Source organism: Rattus norvegicus, chromosome 1 (assembly GCF_021556685.1).
Source record: "Rattus norvegicus strain SHRSP/BbbUtx chromosome 1, alternate assembly SHRSP_T2T, whole genome shotgun sequence".
Lineage (NCBI taxonomy): Eukaryota > Metazoa > Chordata > Mammalia > Rodentia > Muridae > Rattus > Rattus norvegicus.
Genome location: NC_141534.1, coordinates 232192114 through 232215196, shown reverse-complemented (window position 1 = coordinate 232215196; position 23083 = coordinate 232192114). Strand labels below are relative to the sequence as shown.

The following is a 23083-nucleotide window of genomic DNA, read 5'->3' as shown; positions in this document are numbered from 1 at the left end:
AGGGGATATTTCTCCAATAAAGTAACTCTTCCTTAAAAGAAAAATAAATTGCAAAGCTAATAAAATGTCTCGGTCTCCTCTTTATCCCCCTAGTGCAACAAGTCAAATTTGTGACTGCCTTGGGGAGCATGGTGGAGGTTGCATTCAGCTGTCCTGAAAGACATCAGAGTTGATTTCTTGTTTAAATTAGTTCAAGGGATCATCTGAGAGGATGGAATTTAGTGTGTCTCAAAAACTCCATGAAAACTATATTTATATTGAGCTTAGAATATAGGGCATTCATATCAGCTGTTTCCTTTGTTGCTATTGCTCATAAGTCACTGTGGAAAGAGGAATAATAAAACAGTGACTATACTATAACTTGTTTAACGAAGGCTAAGACAGTCAAAGCCCCATGGTGCTTTCCAAGAGCACATGGGCCTGTAGCCTATTCTCCTTAACTGGGCCAAAACCAGGCTAAGGGAACAGTTTCAACAGTCCTGAATTATAGTCTCCCTACCAAGATGATTAGAAAACCCAAATTCTAAAACATGCTACAGCATTGTCTGAAAACCGAGTGTTTCCAAACCGAAGAAGTCAAGCCAGATTCAAAGGACTATCTGATAAAATGTGGCTGATTACCAGAAACCAAGAGTTCACGTTCTAAGATGAGGCCCATGGCCAAGGAAGTTACAACTCAAAGGTAAGAATACAATCAAAATGGACTGTACAAAATTCTCAAAGAAGAAACAAAACACGCCTTTAATTCTAGCACTCAGGAGGCAGGACAGGTTGATCTCTGTGAATTCAAAGGTCGTCTACACAGAGAAAGTTCCAGGCCAGACGAGTGCAAAATGAGACCCCGTCTTTCCCCCAACCCCCAAAAAGGTAAGGAAATTGATAACTGTCCCAACATCTAGTAATTCTAGCACAAATAGTTAAAGAATAATAGAGACCTAAATAGGCAAAAGCCTTTTAATATATAATTTAAATTGTCAAAATGAATAGAATTAAAAAGAAATAGGTCTTCAGAAACTGGATTTTTTTTTAATATCCAAACCAGAAAATAATGTCGTGTCTTTGTGCATGCGTAATCACTAATTTATGGCCACTGGAATGCCCTTTCAAATTTGGGTGGCCCACTCATTTTGTAAAAATTAAACTGAGAATGTGAAAATTCTGTCACCAGAAAAAATAAAGGTCCAGTTAAGACTATTCATATTTAATTAGAGGTTGGAAATTGGAGACTCTTAAGATGACCCCACTGACTGCTGGGGAAGACAGTACTAGAGGACAATGAGTTGCTTCATCAACAGAGGTTAACCAAATAATTAACAAACGAATCCCAGCTTCCCCCAGCAACCTTGCTCCCAGTTCTTCCCCCTCTGAGCCTTTTGTCTTTCCCAAGCATGCCATGCTGAAGTTAGCTCATGCCTCCATGCATCTGTGGAGTTTCCTCTGCCTGAGACTCCTCGCCCAGCTGTTTCTCCCTTCTCCCAATTGCCCAAGGATTAGCTAGTGTGATACCCAATTCCCTGGTTACTCTAGGTAAACCTGTTAGTTACCCACCAAGGCACATTAACTACACCGCTGTCGGACTCACAGCATTTAGGGTTTTCACTCTCTAACACCTTCCTTCGGTAACTGAGTTTACTGGAGACATGAACCCATCTTCCTTGGTGTCTTTACACCTAGATGGTGGACTGTTGGCCTAGGAGAGTCAGAAGGAGCATGCTACTTGCTGGAGAGAAGAGAAGATCAAGCCTACCATAGCCCACAGGCTGAGAGACTGTAACTGGACAAAAGCAGACAAAGCCACCAGGACCCCAGGAGAGCAGGATAAGAATTAAAAAGTAGAAAGATGCACGCAGCCTAGAGAAAGTTGGAAGCAAACAGGCCATGGTTACACAGTGATGTTTAAAAACTCATGGTCAGCTTGAGAAATAACCTTAGGTTAGAAGGGGGGAAAAGGGCTTTCAGTGGAGTACAATCAATATCCTACATAAATAATTATCACAGAGTTGTTGTGGAGGAGCGAATTAATCTTACTTTCAGTTGGGCCTAGCGATGGCTCCTGACAATGATAATCTCTTCCCCTAAATTGCCGTAATAAGTGAACAGCAAACGTCTTCCGTTGAGTCCTACTGCCAGCTACAATCACCAGTCACTTCAGCTTCGCTCCTAACCCCTAACGGTGACGCGCAGAAATGCCAACTAGCGCCCTGCTGAACACATCAACACCCGGGATTCTGAGCTCTGCTACAGAGCCAGCGATGTTCTCATTCAGTGCTCCCACGAATTACCCTGTGCCAGAGTCAAAGTAGAATTTTCTCTCAGACGGCTTCTTCTGCAGCTCCTCCATCGACTGCGCAGGCTCGTACTCCTCGATTCTGGATAAGGAGCCGTTCTGCCGCTGCAGAAAGCCCACGGTCACCTGAAAGCTCGTGTTGGACGGGTAACAGAGGCCGACCCGGATCCAGTCATCCCTTTAAGAGAGAGAGAATTCACACTCGAGTCGCTCTCTTCCGAACACCGCAGCATACGGGACTTTGAGGCTGATTTCTCTCGGCCTTTCAAGTCCCGAGCCTAGTATACATATCTAGTCCCCAAATACCTTGTAGTAATATGTGGACAACAGAGATAGGATCTAACAAAAGTACGATACGAATACCAAAACTTGGTTTCAAGAGAAGCTGGAACTTATTTGAGAACTAAAATTAGGTAACAAACGGTCTAAACAGATAAAGTTCACGCTGGATATGGGAACGCTAACATGAAACCACCAACAATGGTTTTGCCAGATAGTTAAACTATTTGAGAGAATGTCTGAATACACGCGCACGCGCGCACACACCCCTTTTAAAACTACAGTTCAGTGATTGTCTAACGGCATAAATGAGAAAAATGAAGGCATAACCATGCATCCATACTTCCAAACTACTCCAGTATCCCTCCTGAATGTCCTTAGAGATAAAACTATTTCTTTAAAAAAATTATAATATTTTCTTTGAGTATTTTCTTTTGTGACATTTTTTATTGTGGTGACCTGCATAGACCCTAAAATGTGTCCCTTTGAGCGTTTTGGCTTGTGCAGTTCAGTGCATTACTTATATAGCCAAGGCTGTGCAGCCGCCACCACTGGCCATGTCACAACCGTCCCTATCAGTGTACAGAGCTTTAATATGGAGCAAGAATTTAGTACTGGTTCACACAGTGTACCAAGTAGTTTCACTAAGGAATACATATGGATGCAGACAAAAAGCTTTTAAAGCAAAGGTGTCCTATGAAGTGTTGTTAGTGACAGCAGAAGGGGTTAGAAAACCTCAATGGTCATAGTTGTTTAAACAGCTACAGCCTCAGCTCAGAGCTCAGACAAACCTGAGGGTGAAGGGAAATGGGGCCACCATACTTGTGTGCCTCGCTTTAGTCAGGATTAAGGACTGGCTCCATTTTCTTTTTGTTTGTCTCTATTTTCCTTATTTTGCTTAATAAGTACAGCATTTAAATGTTTAGTGTTATTTGCAGGAGTAGAGCAATGGCCTTTCTGTAATTACACTAAATTCAGAAAATTATTCATCTCTTCCTCTTGCCTCTGCCCACCATATAATTTTTATGAACTTTCAGCTAATTAGGCTCGGAAAAGATGACTTTATTTCAAGCTCATGTTGATTTTTCAAACTCTGGGCTCACCCTTTTCCCTTTAAAAGCCTTTTTTTTTTTAATGCAGAATTGAATGGAAAGTTTCATTGTACTTTCTAGAACTGGTCCATCATTTCACTGAACTCTCTCACCTCAAACTCCTGACCCAACTTAACAGAACTTCCCAGAACAGGGCGCGGACGACTCTGATCTTTCCTCATTGGCCTCTCTGACTCACTGGGAAGTCAGGCGGGGCCTGAGGAAATCGTACCAGGAGCGCTACAGACCGAAGGTGAGGAGACTGCAAGGGGCTGCTGCGGGGATCTGGGCAGAGACGTGGGTGGCCTAGATTCAGCCACAACCTGTGAAGGCTGCACTGGAACTACGCAAATGACACTGAGGAGCAGAAATGACAGTTTGCCACGTGGGAAGAAAACCACAGGGTGAGCATAGGAGTAAGTGCCGGGCATTGAACAGAGAGGAAACCGAGGGTTCATTCGGACCAACCTCCCAGGAAGGCTTCACCACCGTGAGTACACAGCCTTGGAAGCGAGCTACTTGTGCCCCAAATCCCAGCCCTCTCTTTATTTCAACTGCTTCGTAAGCAAATTCCAACAAGTCGAAAAATAAACAGGGAAACCAATTTTCAGGTATAGGTTTGAGCAACTGCACGGAATCCCATGAGCTACCGCACAATTCCATCAGCTTCCACATTTAATCAAATCCAATTAACTAAAACAGAATCAAAAACAAACACTATAATTGTTCTGAAATATGCTTTTCCCTTTCCACGCTTCTTAAATAATGAAGTATAAAACTGCTTACAATGCTTTAACATCGAAAGTAATCGGATGATCAAAGCATACAGAGGCGTTGAAATGTGAATCACGTGCAACTATCATGTCATTTCATCTAAGGATGTGAACATCTATAGAGTTTAATATTTGGAAGGCGTCTCGCACCAGCTCCCCAGAGACATGGGGAAATCACTCCCCCTCCTTTCTAGTCTAAACTTTCCCCCTTTCTCTGATGTTCCCCAAATCCCATTCATCAAATCTACCATTCTGAGCCCAACAGGCACTTTCTCAACTCTGGAGTTTGAACAAGACCGACAAGTGAGAGAATAACAACCCCTCCCTCTGTCCAGGCTCTGCCCCCCAAGGCAGAGCGTGAGATTAGTACTCCTATCCACTGTCCGCCAAGGAAGACTTAAAAGACGAAAGGAGGAAGGGGGGGAGGGAGGAGGGGAGGGGGAAGGAGAGGGGGAGGAGGAGGGGAGGGGAGGGAAGAGAGGGGGAGGAGGAGGGGGAGGGGAGGGAGAGGAGGAGGAGGGAGGGGGAGGAGGAGGGGGAGGAGGAATCTATTTACTCACTATTTTTCCCATCTCTCTAATGTGAAATCATTCATCTTTATATCAACTGACACACAGTAAACAAATAACTTAGTAAAAAACACAGTCCTGGATTAAATGTGACATTATGAAGACAGACAACTGTTTAGTTGAGACAGTGTGGCGAGACATTATTATGAAAATCTCTCTTACAATCTAAGTCTCTAAGAGATTGGATTTCTTTTTTTTTTTTCCTGAGAAGTGATACCTATTCTAAGAGATAAAATGAAAAACAAGGCATTCATCCCTTGGCTCCCTTTCCTCCTTACTCCAAGTGTTCTTCAGCTCCCCAGGACTGACCCCTGGTCAGGGCCAGGTAGCAGGACAGCCACTCAAATGAAGTCCACGAGACTGAGGGGCTTCTCTTCAATGGAGCTCCAGTAGAGAACCTCAATGTCTGCAAGTCTTCCTGCCTTTTGCTGTCACCATGTTAGTAGCCACCCCCTTATGATCAAACTGACCACCATGCCCAATTCTGTGGGCATAGCTTGCCTTGTTAGTAAGACAGTCAGAATTGATAGCTTCTGGTCAGTAGGTCAGTAGTAATTAATACTCTCCTAGAACTAGACTGAAACTCCCTCAGGGTCATGTCTTGTGCCTTTTAGTCCCTATCTCCATCCATGGCAGAAACTATGAACTCCCAGCCATGCATCTTCTCAGTGAGCAATCCAACTTCCTTTGGGTATTGATAAAGATTTCTGCCTGGATGACAGAGTTTCATAGTGTGACGAGCTTGCACTCCTCTCCTTCCACATTGATGGATATTGCAGATACCCTCCAGGGTCGATTCTTCCTTCTTGACAAGAATCTGAACTTCTCAGGGACCCTGAGGACGTTAGAAAGCATTGTAGCCGACAACAATAATGATAGTGCTGAGCTTTTAGAATATATCATAGATGTTGTCCTTGACCGCATAGCTTAACATCTCACCAGCTTCATACATACAAACACTTTGATGTATTTGGGGGCATCTCCAGTTAAGCTTGTCCACCTGGCCAGGAGTACTCATGATGATATTGGGGGTGATAAGCATGTATTGGTACCCCCTCACCAAATATGCAAGACAAGAGGCACCCATGCAGTCCCCTAGTGTTGTAACTATATTTTATGTCAGCTGAGTCAACTCATGAGCGGGTGCCAGAACTGTGGCACGGAACAGCCCTTAGATCCAGTTCAATCTGCTGGAGAATGATAAGGCAAATGTAACTGTTTCCCCAGCCCCAGACTAGGCTTCAGAAGATACCCACTTGGCACGGTGAAGAATGGCTCCCCGCTGGATGGCAGAAGGCTTCTCAAAACCATAGGCATTAATCCCACAGAGGAGGGATTCTGAGAGTTTCATATCGTCAAAGCTGTCACAGTCTCATTCCAGTGACTCCTGACCATGCCTTCAGGCGCCACCCTACCAGGGATGGACCAAGAATCCTGACTTGATCCTTAGTGAGACTGGAACTTTGACTGGACCTCACAGGCAAGCTAAGAATCAAGGTCACTTAAGACTGAAGACTTCCATGGTACTGTGTACTCAACTTGTCTGATCAACCTGCCTTTAAGAGGACAGTGTACAAACAACCTTACTGGAACTTTCTATGTCATCAGTTTCTACAAACTAATACACAGCTGAAACCTTAAGTTATGTACTCTTCCGTGTGCTGACCCAGAGTGTGTATTTAGTTAACGTAATAAATGCTGCAGAAAGCAAATAGGTTGAAAGCAACCGTGTAAAACAAATGTCCACCACAGAGGCCAGAAGCCACGTGGACACAGGTTGGTAAAACTGTCTGCAACTTGCAGTTGTTTGTTATCTGGGGCAGCTGGGCTCAGTGAGTCAGGAAAGCTTCATTCCTTGTGGAACTCCAAGATTTCTGGAAAGTGTCCCTCATTCCCTCCCCATGTGATGCTTTCTGTGCTGTTCAACATTAAGAGTGAAGCCGTTTGTTAAGGACACAGACACAGATGCAGACACAGGACAGAGACAGACAGACAGCATTCAGGGAGGCAGGTCCAGACTCATACAATGAACAGATTGCTGACAGTAGACAGGGAAAGAGAGGAGGAGAGAATCCACAGCAGGGCTTGGTACACCTACTAGAAGGAAAGATGCTTTGATTCTTCTGTGTAGTGTAAAACCTACACATTTTAGGGACTCAGATTACTACAAATGTACTTCAACTGACACAGACAGGACAGAATCCTTAAGGCAGGGTAGGAAATATCTGGTATGGGTGCCCACCACTCCTTCTTCTTGCCCTAACAGCTATTACCAACCAATCACATCACCTTCCTCTGTCCAGTCTCTGCTTAGAGTACAAATTCTTTCAATTTTTGTCAGCTATTATGATTCGTACCATAATTCCAGCACTTTCGAAGCTGTGGCAGAAGGACTGTCACAATTTCAAGGCCAGCATGAACTACATAGCAAGGTTGTGGTGTTCCTCTTCCCCACAGGGAAAGGGGGCGTGGAGGGAGGCAGTGAAAGAAAAGAGAAAAGAAAAAAGGCCAGCCTTTTAATTTAATTGAATTTTCCGCAGGCTTACTCAGAAAACCACATAAAACTGGGGCCAGCTTTCGGAAACTGCAGCACTCAGCAGATGGTATTAAAACCTATCTTTTGGGGGTTGGGGATTTAGCTCAGTGGTAGAGCGCTTGCCTAGGAAGCGCAAGGCCCTGGGTTCGGTCCCCAGCTCCGGGGGAAAAAAAAAAAAAAAAAAAAAAAAAACCTATCTTTTGAGCAGATGACATAGCTTAGAGTAGAACTCTTGCTAACATGCTTGAAGTCCTGGATCCTATCCCAACTACCTCAGGAAACAAAGAACAGAGCAAAGCAGACTCCACTGTGGGACAGCCTTTCTGTACACAATACCCTGACGACAGAGAGAGGAAACATTTAAAAGGCCAAATCAATTTGCATAATCAGTATCACAATCATACTTCCATCTACACAGCCTAGAAAGCTTCTCCACAAGAGTAAAGTGCATGAAATGGCTTTAAGTCGTTACTGTTTTCTCTGCAGTGACGCGCAACGACAGAAAGGGAAACATTACTTGTTGAAGTTCACGAGGTACAAGAAAGTGGTACGTGGCGCTGGGCCACTCCAGTGGATGGTGTAGCCCTTCTCCAGCATGACGACAGGCTGGTACTGTGGGGAGATGGCCCGCTGGTTAATGCCCCGAAGCACCATTGGGTGGGATGGGTATTCGTCTCGAGTAATGATCATGCTAAGATTCGGCGTGTTCCACGTCTGAACATACACCTGTAAGAAAAAGAAAAGAAAGGAAGTGAATAGAAGACTAAGCTGCTCCAAGAACTTACCAGAACACATCAAAGGTCTCTCTATTTTGAAAAGAGAGACTCTGTGGTAAGTGCCAGACCAAATAAGCAGTGTAAGCCAAGTGGTGTAAGCCACACTTACAATGCAGCCTGCGTACGCTAGACACGGCTAAAACCAGATCCTCACTCTGCTAGCCAGTATCGTCATCATGTCCACCACCACAGGCCAGCTTAGTCATCCAAACAGAGAAGGTCTGTGGCTCGTCAGAGAAGCCCCTCCATCTCAAGAGCTCACAGCCAGAGCAAATCAGCAAATGCCAGGGAAAACTGATATGGCCCAGGCAAGTCTAAGACTTCCCTCTGATCCACGGGATGGAAAATTCATATCTGAGAGCTCTGGCTTTACTCTTCCATGACCTCTACTTGCCCAAGAAGTCATTTATCACCTATTCAAAAGTAACAGTTAAGAAGCTCACTACTGCATCTGGAAAAACATGTTAAGCTTAGATAAACTGGAAAGTCCTGAATCTTTTCCAGTAGCATTTGAACCACGGTCCAGGCCAAACTAAAGCCTTCCACCAAGGCATCCTCCACCACACAGCCTCAGAACAATTTCCTAAAACAAATTGATAGCCAGCAACACATTCTCCAGGAGAGTAAAATCATATGCAGAACACTAACATTTACCAAAAATTCACTGGTCTCCTCTGCGACCTTGTTCACGCTGGAAACAAACAACAGGAATTCTGTCTCCTGTTGCTTCCCCCTTCTGCCACAAATGCATACTATACTTACTCCTAAATAAAAGCAAACAGCTATATATCTGGGCTTCTGCCCAAATTTCAAATCTTCAGGAAAGAATTTCTGACCCATGGTTCTCCCACTCCTAGTCTCCCAGGAAGCATAAATGACTCAAGGCTTCCTTCAGCTACAAATAGGAATAAATCGAATGATTACGTTCCTATCCCAAACAGCATTACCAATCCAAAGGGCCAAGGGGTTGACTGAGCTATGAATGAGAACATGCAGTGTTTAGCTAAAAACTAGAACTTATGAAAATTATGAGCTATTATAACCATACACCACATACTTTACAGACATACAACATCTTCATTAGTGAACATTCATCGTCTTCAGTCAGCCTGGCTTGCACAGCACACATGCACCACACACACACACACACACACACACACACACACACACACACACAAACACACACAAACACACACACATATACATACACATACATACATACACACACACATATGCATACATACATACACATATGCACAAACACACATTCATATGCACACATACACACACACACAAATACAAACATACACACACACATACACACACATAGATAGCAAAAAAAAAATTTTCATAAAAACTGCAGCCACTCTAAAAAAGAGCAAAGGTTCCTTATTTTTGTTCTGGTTTTAATGTTACAGTATCTGTAGAGTCTAAGTATTGATGGGGGACATTTAATGTGGACCAGGGCAATTCCAAAATGAAACTCAGGGACCCCCTTTTAAAGCCCCTCTTTCCTTTCTTGTTTTGCTGTAGGTAACTCTCCATCCACTCCTTGACCTTCAGCGACTTGTTCCTCTGTGTCTGTTCTTTTCCCCATCCGTTCACAGGAATGAGAATTCCCACAACAAAGGCACTAATGAAATAAACAGGAAACGCTGTCCAGTCTTCATCCCTCTTCAACCCTTGTCTACAGAGAACAAGTTTTTTCCTACAGAGACACTTTTTTTCTTAACTTTAGAGTAACACTCTTGTACAATCATTTCAAAGTCGGGAGAATAATGAGGAATTCTGTTCTAAGGAATGTCAGCCACAGAAGGCTAAGAAGATGAAAACCACATCAAACTTGGGGTACTCAGGGAAGCACTGAGGCAAGAACCCACAAACACATGCACTTGGCTGCTAAGCCTCAGTCAGTGGCAGGGAGAAACCACACAATAAAAGAGGCATCTGGTGTCGGCTATCGCAAGCCAGTGTGACTTAAGAGTATCCCTTGTTCTTCCTCCAATTTCCTTCTTTGTGCTCAAATCAGCCCCTTCTTTTATTCTTTGTTCCCCTCTGATTATTTTTCTTTTTTACTTTTTGAGATGCTGTCTTACTATGTAGCCCGAGTTACATGAAGTAGCGCTCTATCTGCATTGGTCTCCCAAATGCTAAAATCACAGCCATGCACCACCACGCCTAGCTTAGCAATCTGTCATTAAATCCCACACTCTTCCTGCCCTAAATATGGGGCTAAGGAGTCTGCCCGCCCTCCTCCTCCAAATGGGTAATTGATGCCTCGGCTCTGTAAGATCGTCCTCCATCATCTCACTATTAAAACCAGCCTTCTGGCTTTCAGCCCTGCTCTTCGAATGGCAGCAGCATCCCCAATGGCGGCCGGACTACAAGCTGAGTGTATTCCATGAAAGTGTCCTGTCCTGTCATTGTCCTCCTTGTGCACGGCCAGAATACCTTTTAATTTACCTACCTCACATTTCAGCACGTAACAGAATCCAGGCAGTCTGACTCCAGAGTCTATGCTGTTAACTGTGCATACTTTCCAAGTAAGCCTCTCCTCTGTTAAAATATACACTAGCCTAATGATTTCAAAGAAGTATTTCCCCATATATCTGTGCTATCCCTTTCTATCTCTGCAGACTATCATAACACAATTAGGGTTTCCCAGGACTCCTTCCTGTCTATTTATTTCCAAACCTCAGTTCCTTCCTTGGAACCTTATTCTTTCTCGGTTACTCACTGATAGTCTATCTCAAAGTCAGACATCACAGAGATTAGGACCAGGAAAACAAAAGAGAAAATTCCCTCGAGGAGACACACTTGGAATGCAGTAAGAAAAACCCTAAGGGTTAAGAAGCACCAGACCTACCTTTCTGTTACGGTGCCTGCCTGCAGTCTCAGGATACAGGAAGTGGAGACAGAGCCAGGAGAATTACCACATATTCCAAGCCAGCCTGGGCTGCAGGGGGACCTTGCCTCAGAAAAGGGAACGTGGTTTCTCTTGTCCTGGCAGCATCTCAACTGTATCACAAAGTACATTAACCATACCCCTGCGGCTGACTTGCTTCTTTGACTTAACTAGTTTCAGAGAGCTTTTAACAAAATGTTCTTCTTTTCTCTTCCAGGGCCACTTGCTTTCCTCCCCTCTATCTCTATCAAGTCTTGCTTGGGACACCCCCAGTCACCCTGCAGTCACCACTGCCAGGAGCTGCAGGTCTGGACCACCTGCCGGGCCTACCTGGGCATAGGTCCCACTGCAGACCACTGCATTCCACTTAGTAACGCTGACACAGTTTGGATGGCGGATCAGGTAGTTGTCCATCCTTCCTACATAGGTGTCCTTGTATCCTGTCACAGAGCCATCAATGTCGTGGAAGATGGAGTTCTTATCACCATCCAGCTCACAATCCTCAAACCAGGGGCCAGGCTTTCCAAAGAAGACGTTCAGAGAGACCTGGCGGCAGAGAGGACCAGAAACATCACAACGGAGCCTGCCATAGAGCCCACTGTACTTTTACAGCTTTCCTGATGAGGCATAGAAGTCACACGCCATTGATGTCAACCATGGTAGCCAGTTGATCTGAGTTCTACAAAATGACATGCTTGAGCAAAAACATTTCTAAAGCCCAACTGGGAAGCATTAAACTACAACTTCATCTTTATTCTTTTTTTCCACTTAAATGATAAAGCTGGGGGGAGAGAAAAGTAAAACCAGCCATACTGCTTTGTAAACTATTATTAATTCCACATATAGCTGGGTGTGGAGGTACACATCTTTAATCCTAGCACTTGTCAGGCATCAGATCTCTGTGAATTCCAGGCCAGCCTGGTCTAGAAACCAAATTCCAGGACGGCCAGGACTTATATACAGAAAAGTCCTGCCTCAAAAAAAATAAAATAAATAAACTCCATGGGTAAGATTCTGTGCATTCCCTGTTTTCGAATTAAAGCTGAACTAAAGAAAAACCTATTCAAATACACCAATAATCATTTTACTTCACCCTGAATCATCCAGGGTGACCTCACTAGAATCTGCTGAAAGCAGGTGCTGTCACATCCCTGATCATAAAACATGCCCGCTCGGTAACATCATGGCAGGCATTTACTGCGAAGCCTTTCCTAAGAGGCCAGGGACGTCGCTCAGTTGGGGGAACTCTGGCCAGAGTATGCTAGACCCTGGTTTGAATTCCTAGCACAGTAGATAAAGATGAAATAAATCCTTCACTAAACACATAGGGTCCAGTTAGAAAGCAGGCGTTCTATTTATAGCTTTTAGCTACTTCCTGTTAGGAGAAAACCATGAACGTTTTTCGAGGCACACAAAAGCACTTATACTCACTCTGTGCGCTCGCCAACCAGGGACGCCTGTGCATCAACAACACATCTAAACGATAAGCACCTCAAAGGAAAATAACGTTGCTCGGAGTTGAGTGGCGCTGGGTTCTTGGTGCTATTGTTGCTTTATCTCCCACTTTCACCAACTGTTCCCAAGGCATCCCCACCACAGTGAGGATGGAGGAGACCACTACAGATTCTCTTAGGCTATGGCTTTTGAAAAACCCACCACAAGCCCTACTTTAAACCAAGCCACTCCGAGTTTTGTGTGGATGTGATGAAAAAGAACAGTAAGCTTTGTTCTAGTTTTGGCTGTCTGTGAGTCAGAGAGCTGGAGGCTCAGTCTCTCTTACGTCACTGCTGTGGATTAAGGGTAATGGTGAAATGGCTAGGAAAAATATTCTGGGGCAACTGGCAGTTGCCATATGAACTCTAGGTCTTCTTTACATTCTTCAGTCTAAACCCGATTTCTACCACACTGCCCCAGTATGCCTCCTTATACCAACTTTTTGTCCCTGAGTACCCTACAAGACACAGAAAAATGTTATCACCAGGCAGAAACCAAATCTCTTAGTGGAGATGGGTTTACTGTTCAGCTTACCACTCAGTATCCCCAAAACTCTTAAGCCATCTTGTTCCTATGAATCTGGACACTCTACCCATAAATCCACTCTAAGTCATTACTGATCTTGTTGAAGACATCATCTCATGTCAGAAATAGTCCAAGTCACACCACTGTGTTCCCACCTGAACCCAATGGGATCCAGCATGTGAGTTAGGAATGGCTACTACTGCTTGTACTTTTCTCTCTGTCATTCGGACTCAGTGCAAATCCTTTGTTGACATCTTCGCCACAGTCCCTGTGGAGAAGCCATGGGAGTATTCTTACCTGTGGACCAAACTTCACAAGAGAGACGTTATTCCTGGGTGTTGTCTGCCAGGAATTCTTCATGAGGAAGCCGATTGCGCTGCTGTACCTGTCTGGAGTTGGCACATATTTTTTGAACGTGCTCTTTGTGAGATGAATAGGCCCGTCATAAATCTGAAAGCCTCGGATTGGGAATGTCCTACAAAAATGCAAGATATGTTTAATAAACGTGGGCCTGACTCTTTCATGGCATTTATGTTTTTTTGAATACTGCTAAGTCTTCAGTAAGCAGCAGATAAAATTTCAAGAGACCCAGTAAGCGAGACACAAGCCCTAATATCATGAAAATACAGGATCTAGGAGAGACTTAAAGAAAAGGTGCAGATAATTAGTGCTTTGGAGACAACGTGCTAGAGCAGACTGGGTAGGAACAGACCTGCTGCTCTGGTACAAGAGAGGTCTCTCCAAAGAACTGACTTAAATTTCCTGAATCAACTCAGTGGTGATGCTTTACTCAGAGCTGGGGGATGAAGCTCAGTGTTTGTCTTACATGACCAAGGTCCTGGGTACCATTAAAAAGAAATGAGGACAATGAGGAAAAGAAGGAAGAAGAGAGAAGGAGGTTTTACTTGGTAACTCTTTGTGGTTTTGTTCTAAAAGATAAATCCGTGAGCAGAGAACGCCTCCTGTCCAGTCATGGAACCAAGGTAAATAGGCAAAACCTAAAAGTTTGTGAGGATGTGAAGTCCCAGGCCTCGAGGCCTGTGCTGTCAGAGGGACGAGCTACATTAAAACTCTTAGTGTGCCACTCTTCTTCCTCTCTTATTCTCATAATCACTAACCAGAATTAACGTATAACAGAAATGTTTTAATTTGTGACTTCATTACAAGAAAGTGATCTTATTTAAACCATAATATATAATATTCTGAACTCCTTGGGTTTCTTCCCCTATCAAAGCTTTTAAAGTATTTGTTAAAGGATAACTCAGAGGGTTTCTACGGCAGCTGACCTGTACCTTGGCAGAGTTTGAAACAAGAATGTTTAGACTAGCGAGAAAAATGAACTGTCTGATTAAAACTATACTTTATACATAGACTCTGGGCACATAAACCAACAAGACTATAACATAAACCAGACAAGACTATAAACACAGTCAAATAAAGCCTGAGTTCTTCATTAATCCAGGAGCGAGTTTTTGCTTTTTTTTTTTTAATCCTCTTTAACAAAGATACAAAAAGCATTTTTGAAATAAAACTAGCTGTCAAAATTTAAAAAAACAAAAAACAAGAAAACATAAATAAGCTAGTCATGGGGACTGGAGAGATGGCTCAGTGGTTAAGAGCACTGACTGCTCTTCTAGAGGTCCTGAGTTCAAATCCCAGCAACCACGTGGTGGCTCACAATCATCTGTAATGGGATCTGATGCCCTCTTCTGGTGTGTCTGAAGACAATGACAGTGTACTCCCACACATGAAATAAATAAATAAATCTTTAAAAGAAAATAAGCTAGTCAGAATCTCACTACAGCCCATACAGCTAACAGCCTGTGCTTCTGTAAAACGCACAGGCAAAGGGAAGTACAGAATAATCATAAAGTGTCCGAGCTGCAGCCAAACTCAATGGGTTCAAATCCCACCTCCACTACTTAACAAGCTCTCATTTACAAAGCAGGAGGATGCAGGATGTACCTGCCTGTGTTTTGAGAGGGTCAAGTGATGGTGAGCTGCCTAGCACAGGCCTTGGCAAGCACTGATAAATATTAGCTATGGGAGATTCTTGAAGTACGGCTGAGGATACATTTAGGCCCCAAGAGCATCTCCTCAAGTGTACGAAGATTTGGGTTTAGGCTGCAGCGCCATAACATACAAAACAGGAAGATCTTTTTATAGCCGTACTCAGGATCCAACAGGAAAGCCACACAGAATGGCCTGCTCCTCACTACCTCACAGATCCAGCACAGCACACCAGGAAAACCGATGGTCTGTCTTTCCCACTCCCCTGCCTCATCCTGACCCACATCAGAGAGAACAGTCCCACAGTGGGCTGATTCTCAATGGGCCAGGGCAGCAGCTTGGAACTGAGGTCTTGAGATTACGACTGAAGTTATTCTCTACCTGGTTTTCACACACATACAATAAAGACAGCTCCAAGCCTCAGACCTGGTGCTGGGTTAACAAGCTTTAAAGGTGGGTCTAATCCAAATGCTACCGAGTGTCAATATGGCAGTCCCTCACAAACTGGGACTAACTATACCTAAGACCCAAGTATACCTCTCTTGGGCACATATCCAAAAGACATTCCATCCCATCACAGAGACACTTGCTCAAATACAGTCATAGCAGCTTTATTCATAATAACCAGAAACTATGAATAATCTAGATGTCCCCCAACTGAGGAAAAGAAATTGTGGTACATCTACACAAGGGAGTGGTTTAAAAAAAATGACATCATGAAATTTTCAGGCAAATGGACCCATACCCAGAAAGACAAACATGGTATGATTTCACTTGTAAATCGACATTAGCTATTAAGACATACAGATAATCAAGCTTCAGTCCACAGACCGAGAGAAAGAGGTTAGGTAAAGAGGAGGGTTTTAAGGGGACACATGTGCAGGGAAAGAGAATAGATTTTTCGGGTGGCTAGGAGTGGTAGAAGGACACCAGGAGGACATGGTCCACTGAAGAATCAACCAAGCAGGGGTCACGAGAGCTCAGAAAGCCTGACAGTGGGAGCAGGTGTATCTCTAACTCTTTGGCCTGCTCTTCAGATTCTTTTCCTCTTTTTGGGTTGCCTTGTCCAGCCTCGATAGAAGGCTTTTGCCTTGTCTTACTGTATCTTGTTTTGTCCTGTTTAGCTGCCATCTCTTGGAGAGAGACTTGCTCCTTTCTAAAAAGGAAATGGAGTTGGAGTGGATCTGGGTAGGAGAGCAAGGAATGGAGGGAAGGGAAACTGTGGCTGGGATGTATTGTATGAGAGAAGAATCTATTTTCAAGAAAAAAGTTCACACACACACACACACACACAGGCACGCACACACATCACACGCATGCACGCACACACTCAGATTCTGACTGTAATGGGAGGACACCTGCCCGTTTTGCCCGACCCCCTCACATCTCAGACACATTTAATTGCATGGCCTCAGCTGGATTCTGGGGCAGTTTTGGCATCCACCAGCTCTCATTTTCTAAGGCTCTCTTCAGAGGTAATTTCCCTTTTCCAGTGGCTATTTCTGAAAAACCAGCATCAGGAATTGCAGGAAAGCTGACCTCATGTCATAGTTTATGGTTTGGCAACTTTCTCTGTCTCAAGAAAGAAAAAAACATTAAGAGGGAAAAAGAATCCACTTATATAATAAGGTCTTATGTAAGGGATAAGAAACAAGAACAGTTCCTTCATAAAACCAATAATAAAACCTATGACATGGGTAATAATTAATGCTCTAACATCCTGTGGGGATAATAGACAAAGATAATAACGGTGACAGTGAGTGTTGGTAACAAGGCAGGGAAGAGCTGAAGGGAGGCCATCTATCCAGGCTCACTACAGAAAAGACAGGTTAATTCTCCACAGTCGAAGTCCTACTCACCTGTTCCTAGGTAGCGTCCGAGGCTTCTGGTCTATTCCCCCTGTGCCCATGTACTTGTTCTGGCCACCCTGAGAGCCGTAATTCTTACTCTCCCCGACAAAGAGGGACTCCGACACTTCCTGGCTGGACCCTTCATCGCTTGGGAAGCTCCCATCACTGGTGAAAATGGGAGAGTAGTTACAGACATTGTCAGGGAAGTTTAAACGCTGCCCCCCTCCCCAAAAGAAGTCAGGCTATAATTTAAAAAGCTAAACCATAAAAACTTGAGCTAATATCTTTTTTCCGATGTATATTATAAAATCCTCAGAAGTTGCTTTTATGCTATGAAAAATGCCTTTTATAAATTAGTGGGTAATTTGAAAATTATATACAAATGCATGAAGTTTAATTTATTAGCAACAGCTGATTAGCCTTAAGCAACCAAGAATTTGCCCAGAAGATAGCAATTAAGTGACAAGCATGTATAACTTGGCCAGTAGAATAATCATTGTCTACGGAAAAACGAGTTACATAAAGGCTAGAGGTGTAGGTCAGTGGCACAGTGCATAGGCAGTGTGGACTGATGTGATCTCCAGCGCTGTGGAAAATACACAAAGACCACACAGACACCCATGCATGCGCACCCACACACACGTGTACACGCACACGCACAGAAAGTTTAGTTCCCAACACTTAGCTTATTTGTACGTTAAATCACGTTCTGAGAGGAAAGGTATGATTTTTAATCTTCACCCTGTTTCATACTTTATTTTTAAAGACTTTTAGCTTGAAGTTCAAGAGTTTTTCTTCTAAGCACAGTTAATGACTACCCAACCCTTCTGTGGAATTTCAGCTAAATTCATCTACAACTTTGGCATAAATGCAATTAGTCTGTTTTTTTTTTAAAAAAAAAAAAAAAAGTGTGTGTGTTTTGGCCCTCTAGTGGTACCAAGGAGAGTGGATTTTTTTGTTTTGTTTTGTTTTGTTTTTTTCTTTTTTCTTTATGCTAATAAATTATACAACTTCCCTGGGTTAATTCCCCCACCCCCTAAAACACACAGGCAAAAATACTAAGAGTGATTTTACCTTAAAGCTTTAAAATAATCAAGTTAGAACCGTTACAAACCTGGCAAAGGTCAACCCCTTCCCGTTATCTGCAAATCTGTAAGAGGAAAATGATGAGAGTTCGTCTAAGTGATCAGGAAACACGGAAGAGGCAACTCCCTCAGGCTGTGACCATGAAACCCCGCAGTCCTGGTACTCAGCCTGCAACCATGCAGCAGTCCACCCTCCCAGTATCAACTCCATGCTGAAGGTGCCCAGTTCAAATCCTGACATTGCCAGCTGTGACCTGTTTCTCAGCTCCTTCCCCTCAATTTCCTCATCCATGGGTTAAAATAATAATACATTTCTCATAGGATTCTTGAGAGAATTAAATATACTAAACCATTGTAAGTACTTGAATGGTGTCTGAAACTTTGTAAACACCATATAAAGGTATTAGCTAAAATATGTTTTTAATCTTTATTTTTAGAAAGAATTATATCATACTCTTTGCTTCACAATTTTTCAGTCTGAGAAGTAGGACATCCCTATAAATTTGATACAGTGCTAAATTTGGGGGTGAAAATGGTCAGAGAAAATCAAAACTTTTCTTCGCTAGACTGTTGAACACTAAAACTTAACTCAGAATGCAACAGGTCTCTCTTAAAATCATGCAAGCGGAAAAAAACCAAGCGAGGTGCTTCCTGCCTCCAGTAACACACAAGTCAGCAGGCGGATTAAGTCTGAATTGGACAGCTTTCATTTTGAGAAGAGTGGCAAGAAGGCCGGACAAAACTTTAAAGGGTTTCCGAAAAGAACAACAATAAAAATCAAAACCTCCAAGTAGTTTCAAAAGCTCTATTTAGCTCTCTGACATGAACAGTGTTTGGTTATAGAAAGCTAAATTTGGGGGTTCTGGTCGACCTACTGAAGGCCTCTCGTGACACCAGACAAGTTCATTTCCAACAAAAGCTCCAGAATGAGTGGGTTCCAAATCTTAACAGTAGTGTTCGTCCTCAGGGCCCCATCCAGCCCGTTAATAATTATAATAAAATAATTCCAGGAACTACAACTATACCTTCACTCTACTCAGTTAAAGAAAAAAATCCAACTGGTTGTGTTGGCACTCACTGCTAACAGTACTTGGAAAGATCCAGGGTTCAAGGTCTTGCTACATATCAAGTTCAAGGCCTGCCTGTGATACCTGAGGCCCTGTCTTTCAAAAAATAAAAAATAAGAAATTTAAAAATAACCGTAGACAACACTCACGCTGAATTCTGAACAATAATGTCTCCTCCTCGGACCCAGGCACCATTGTCATTGTTTTTAAAAGCAATGAGTCTGTCGATGACAGCCGCAACTCGTGGCTTTTCAGGGTCTGCATCCTGATGGGGCCGAAACCTGTGTGTGCGGTTAAAAGAGTGCTTTGTTTAGAACGGAGATAAGCAAAAGAAATAGAAACTATGTATATATGTGCTATGGTCAAGAGAAAGGATTAAAATTGGGCCAACAAAAAAAAATAAAATAAAAAAAAAAAAAACCCAAAGTCAAGATACAACTTAATTAGTTATAGTTCAAATAGTCAAAGCAGTCACATTTATTTACATGTAAGTTTCCAGAAAAGCATCCTTTTGTGTATTCTTAGACAATCAATGTATACAGTAGGTCCACCTGAGGCACAGCCAGCAGAGACAAGAGCTTACCATAACTGTCCTCTGAGAGCTCCACCCAGTAGCTGACCAAAACATTTGCAAAGACTCACAGCAAAACCTTAGACAGAGCTCAGGAGGTCTTGTGGAAGAGTTAGGGGAAGGATTGAGGGACCCAAAGAAGATAGGAACTCTACAGGAAGGCTTGGGGGCTCTGAGAGATTGAACCACCAACCAAGAACATACACAGGCTGGACCCAGCCCCCCAACTCAGACATACACATATGCAGCAGAAGTACATCTTAGTCTTCACATCAGTCCCCCAATAACTGGAGTGGAAGTGTACCCTAACTCTGTTGCCCACCTGTCAATCCTATTCTCCTACTGTGCCACCCTGACTGGCCTCAGTGGGAAAGGATATGCCTAGTCCTGCAGTAACTTGAGGTACCAAGGTCAATTGGTACCCAGAGGGGACCTCCCCCTTCTCAAGGGTAAAGGGAAGTGGGGAGGGGCTCTGTGAAGGGGGACTGGGAAAAGGAGGGGTTGCGATCAGGATGTAAAGTAAATAACTTAATGGAGAAAAAAGTCACTGTGTAGAAGGCTTCTGTAAGAACGTGCACACAGAAAGATATGTACTTCAGTGTGTCTTCTCCAATTCTTAAGTCACATATTCCGTGTCTTCTCCAATTCTTAAGTCACATATTCCTAATATAAACTCACTAAAAAAAATTAACCGTATATTTCAACATAAATCTATATGAATTATGTTGTTGAATTAATGCTGTTTAGATATTTTTAGCTTGAGAGAAAAATCTAAGCTCAGTAGATAAATTGGAAATGCCTAAACCTAAAAGACCAACTGAATTATTTATTACAACGACCAAACTTCTCATATTCTTCACTCAACATTTACAAGGACCTTAGTGAAAAAGTCAAAAACTGGCCACGTAACTCAACCCCACGAAGATAGGATAAAGACCTGAAAACCAAAATTTTAAAAATGATAACTGCAAGTTTCAAAAATGGTTCGTTACACTAAGTTTTTCAATAACACAGGCAGGATCCTTTGCAGGATGCTGTGGGCCCACAGTCAGTGCTCAAAAATGGCCGTGAGAGAATCATCTTTGTGAAGAGAGAACCCAGCATCTTTGTGAAAAGAGAACCCAGTGCAAGTGCCTTGGGCACGGGAGCTGCACAGCCATGCCCAACCACTACACTCTGTACCAAGCAAGTCACTGGAGAACAGGAAATGGGGTGGGAAGGAGGGAAATGGAATGGTCCAAGGCACGCATCCCCCTTTGCTCAATAAGCACTGGGAGGTCAGCAAAAGCAGGAAACCATGTGATCAGATCTCCCCATTCCACGCCCAACTTCCCACCCCTCCCAGCATTTCCCAGGACGACATTGGTGAATGGACTCTAAGACCCTATGGTGGCCCCTTGTGTGCTCCTGATAGATGCTGCTGGTACAGGCCAGAATGGAGCATCCGGGATGAAGAGGATGATGTCTACCCAAGCTGACTAGCTCAGACTGGAGAGGTAAAAAGCCTCACACCGAGTATTTCTGGTGTTGCACTTACACAACTTTGCATAAAGTTGTTACATCAAGTCAAACTCGGAGAGCCATGGAAAGGAGCTATGGAATGTTCTAAATTAGTGGGCTTCCCAACGTTCCTACTGCTGTGATCCTTTAATACAGTTCCTCATCTTGTACTGACCCTCAACCACAAAATTATTTCATTGCTACTCCATAATTTTTAAATTATTACAAATTTCAATGTAAATATCTGATATGTAGAATTTCAGTTATGTGACCCCCCCCCAAAAGGGTCACGGCCCATAGGTTGAGACCTGCTAAGCTAAATGAAGACACAGGTATTACAAAGCAACGAGTGATCCCCCTGCTGCAGCTGCCTCATCTCTTCTGAGTGTCTCTATACAGCCCGATCACTGATCATTTACACCAAAGCAGTGTCCCTGACTTCAGCTTTTTTATTTGGTATTTAGAAAATACAGTCAGAGGTTAGCGAGATGGCTTAGCAGTTAAGAGCACTGTCTATTCTTCCAGAGGACCTGAGTTCAATTCCCAGCCCCGACATGGCAGCTCACAACTATCTGTAACTCCAGCCCCAGGGGATCTGATAGCCTCTCTTTGGGGCATGAAGGTGGTACCTTAACATACTAACACACATGTAGACAAAACACCCATGCACAAATACTAATAAAATAATTTTTTAATTCTAAAAAAGAAAGAAAATAATTACACCAATTTGTCATCATCATCATGGTTAAATGTTTTAAGATTTATTTTATTTTTATTTATGTGTATGGGTGGCTCTGTGTCTTTGTATGTATGGACACATAAGTGCAGGTGCCATAAAGGCCAGAAGCTTTAGGTACAGGTGGTTTGAGCCACCCAACCTAGGCTATGAATGAAACTCCTAAAGGCTAAGCCATCTCTCCATTCTCTTGGCTGTTAATACTGATGACAACTTGATGGGGTTTAAACCTTTACAGAAGTACATCTGTAGGCAGGTCTATGAGGAAGTTTCCAGACTGGGTAAACTGAAGTAGGATGACCCAGCCTAAATGCCAGGGGTACCAGTCCGTGGGATGGAAAGAACCAGCTGACCACAGTGTTCCTCTCTCTCTGATTGATCCCTGCAGATGTGCTGTGCTCAGCTGCCTCACAATCTGGCTGCTCACTAAGCTTCCTCCCGGCAGTGATGTCCCTTCTCAAACTGTGAGCAAACATAACCCCTCCCCCCTTAAGCTGGTCACAGCAATGACAAAAGTAACGAATACAATCACCTCCCCTAGTTGGAATGTACTAATCAGTTACAATGCACTGATAGGCTACAGTGCCCCACCCTACCTGCCCCTTTTAAAAACTTTGTAAAATTCTCCAACTTCAAACAAAGTTTCTCAATCTTTGAATTCCCACTATTTCCCATCTTCAGGACTCTGATAACTGGTGAGTCAGCTTCCTCTCTGAGGAACAGGATTCCTACTACTTCCCATCTTCAGGATTCTGATAACTGGTGAGTCAGCCTCCTCTCTGAGAAGCAGGATGAGTGTATCTGCTGCGTCCCACGAGCCTGGTGTTCAGGTCACAGCCTGATCTATTACTCATTTGTGTCCTGTCATTTTTACTTGCTTCTGGTTTACATGAACACATGTGGGCAGTCTACACATCAGTTTACACAAAACTACACATACACACAACTGCCAAGTGTCTTGTCATTCTCCTATAATTAGCTCTTCACAGTGACAGTCTCCTAACAGAGTCTAATTCCTTAGTATGTGTT

General features: G+C 43.3%; 1 protein-coding gene and 1 pseudogene across 6 annotated transcripts in view; both read right to left on the bottom strand.

The window, feature by feature from the left end:
* The window catches only part of Cemip2 (cell migration inducing hyaluronidase 2), a 77193-nt gene that overhangs the window by 12814 nt on the left and 41296 nt on the right, over positions 1 to 23083 (bottom strand). For 5 of the 6 annotated variants that reach the window (XM_087564137.1, NM_001438044.1, NM_001438043.1 and 2 more), the window contains 7 exon segments: positions 19397 to 19528; positions 18210 to 18245; positions 17105 to 17260; positions 13533 to 13710; positions 11547 to 11762; positions 8053 to 8261; positions 2283 to 2465 (listed from right to left, as the gene is read on the bottom strand). In XM_087564137.1, coding sequence (XP_087420263.1) covers positions 2283 to 2465; positions 8053 to 8261; positions 11547 to 11762; positions 13533 to 13710; positions 17105 to 17260; positions 18210 to 18245; positions 19397 to 19528 — 1110 coding nt within the window. 6 annotated transcript variants of the gene reach the window in all.
* On the bottom strand, positions 5246 to 6005 carry LOC148007879 (eukaryotic initiation factor 4A-I pseudogene; annotated as a pseudogene).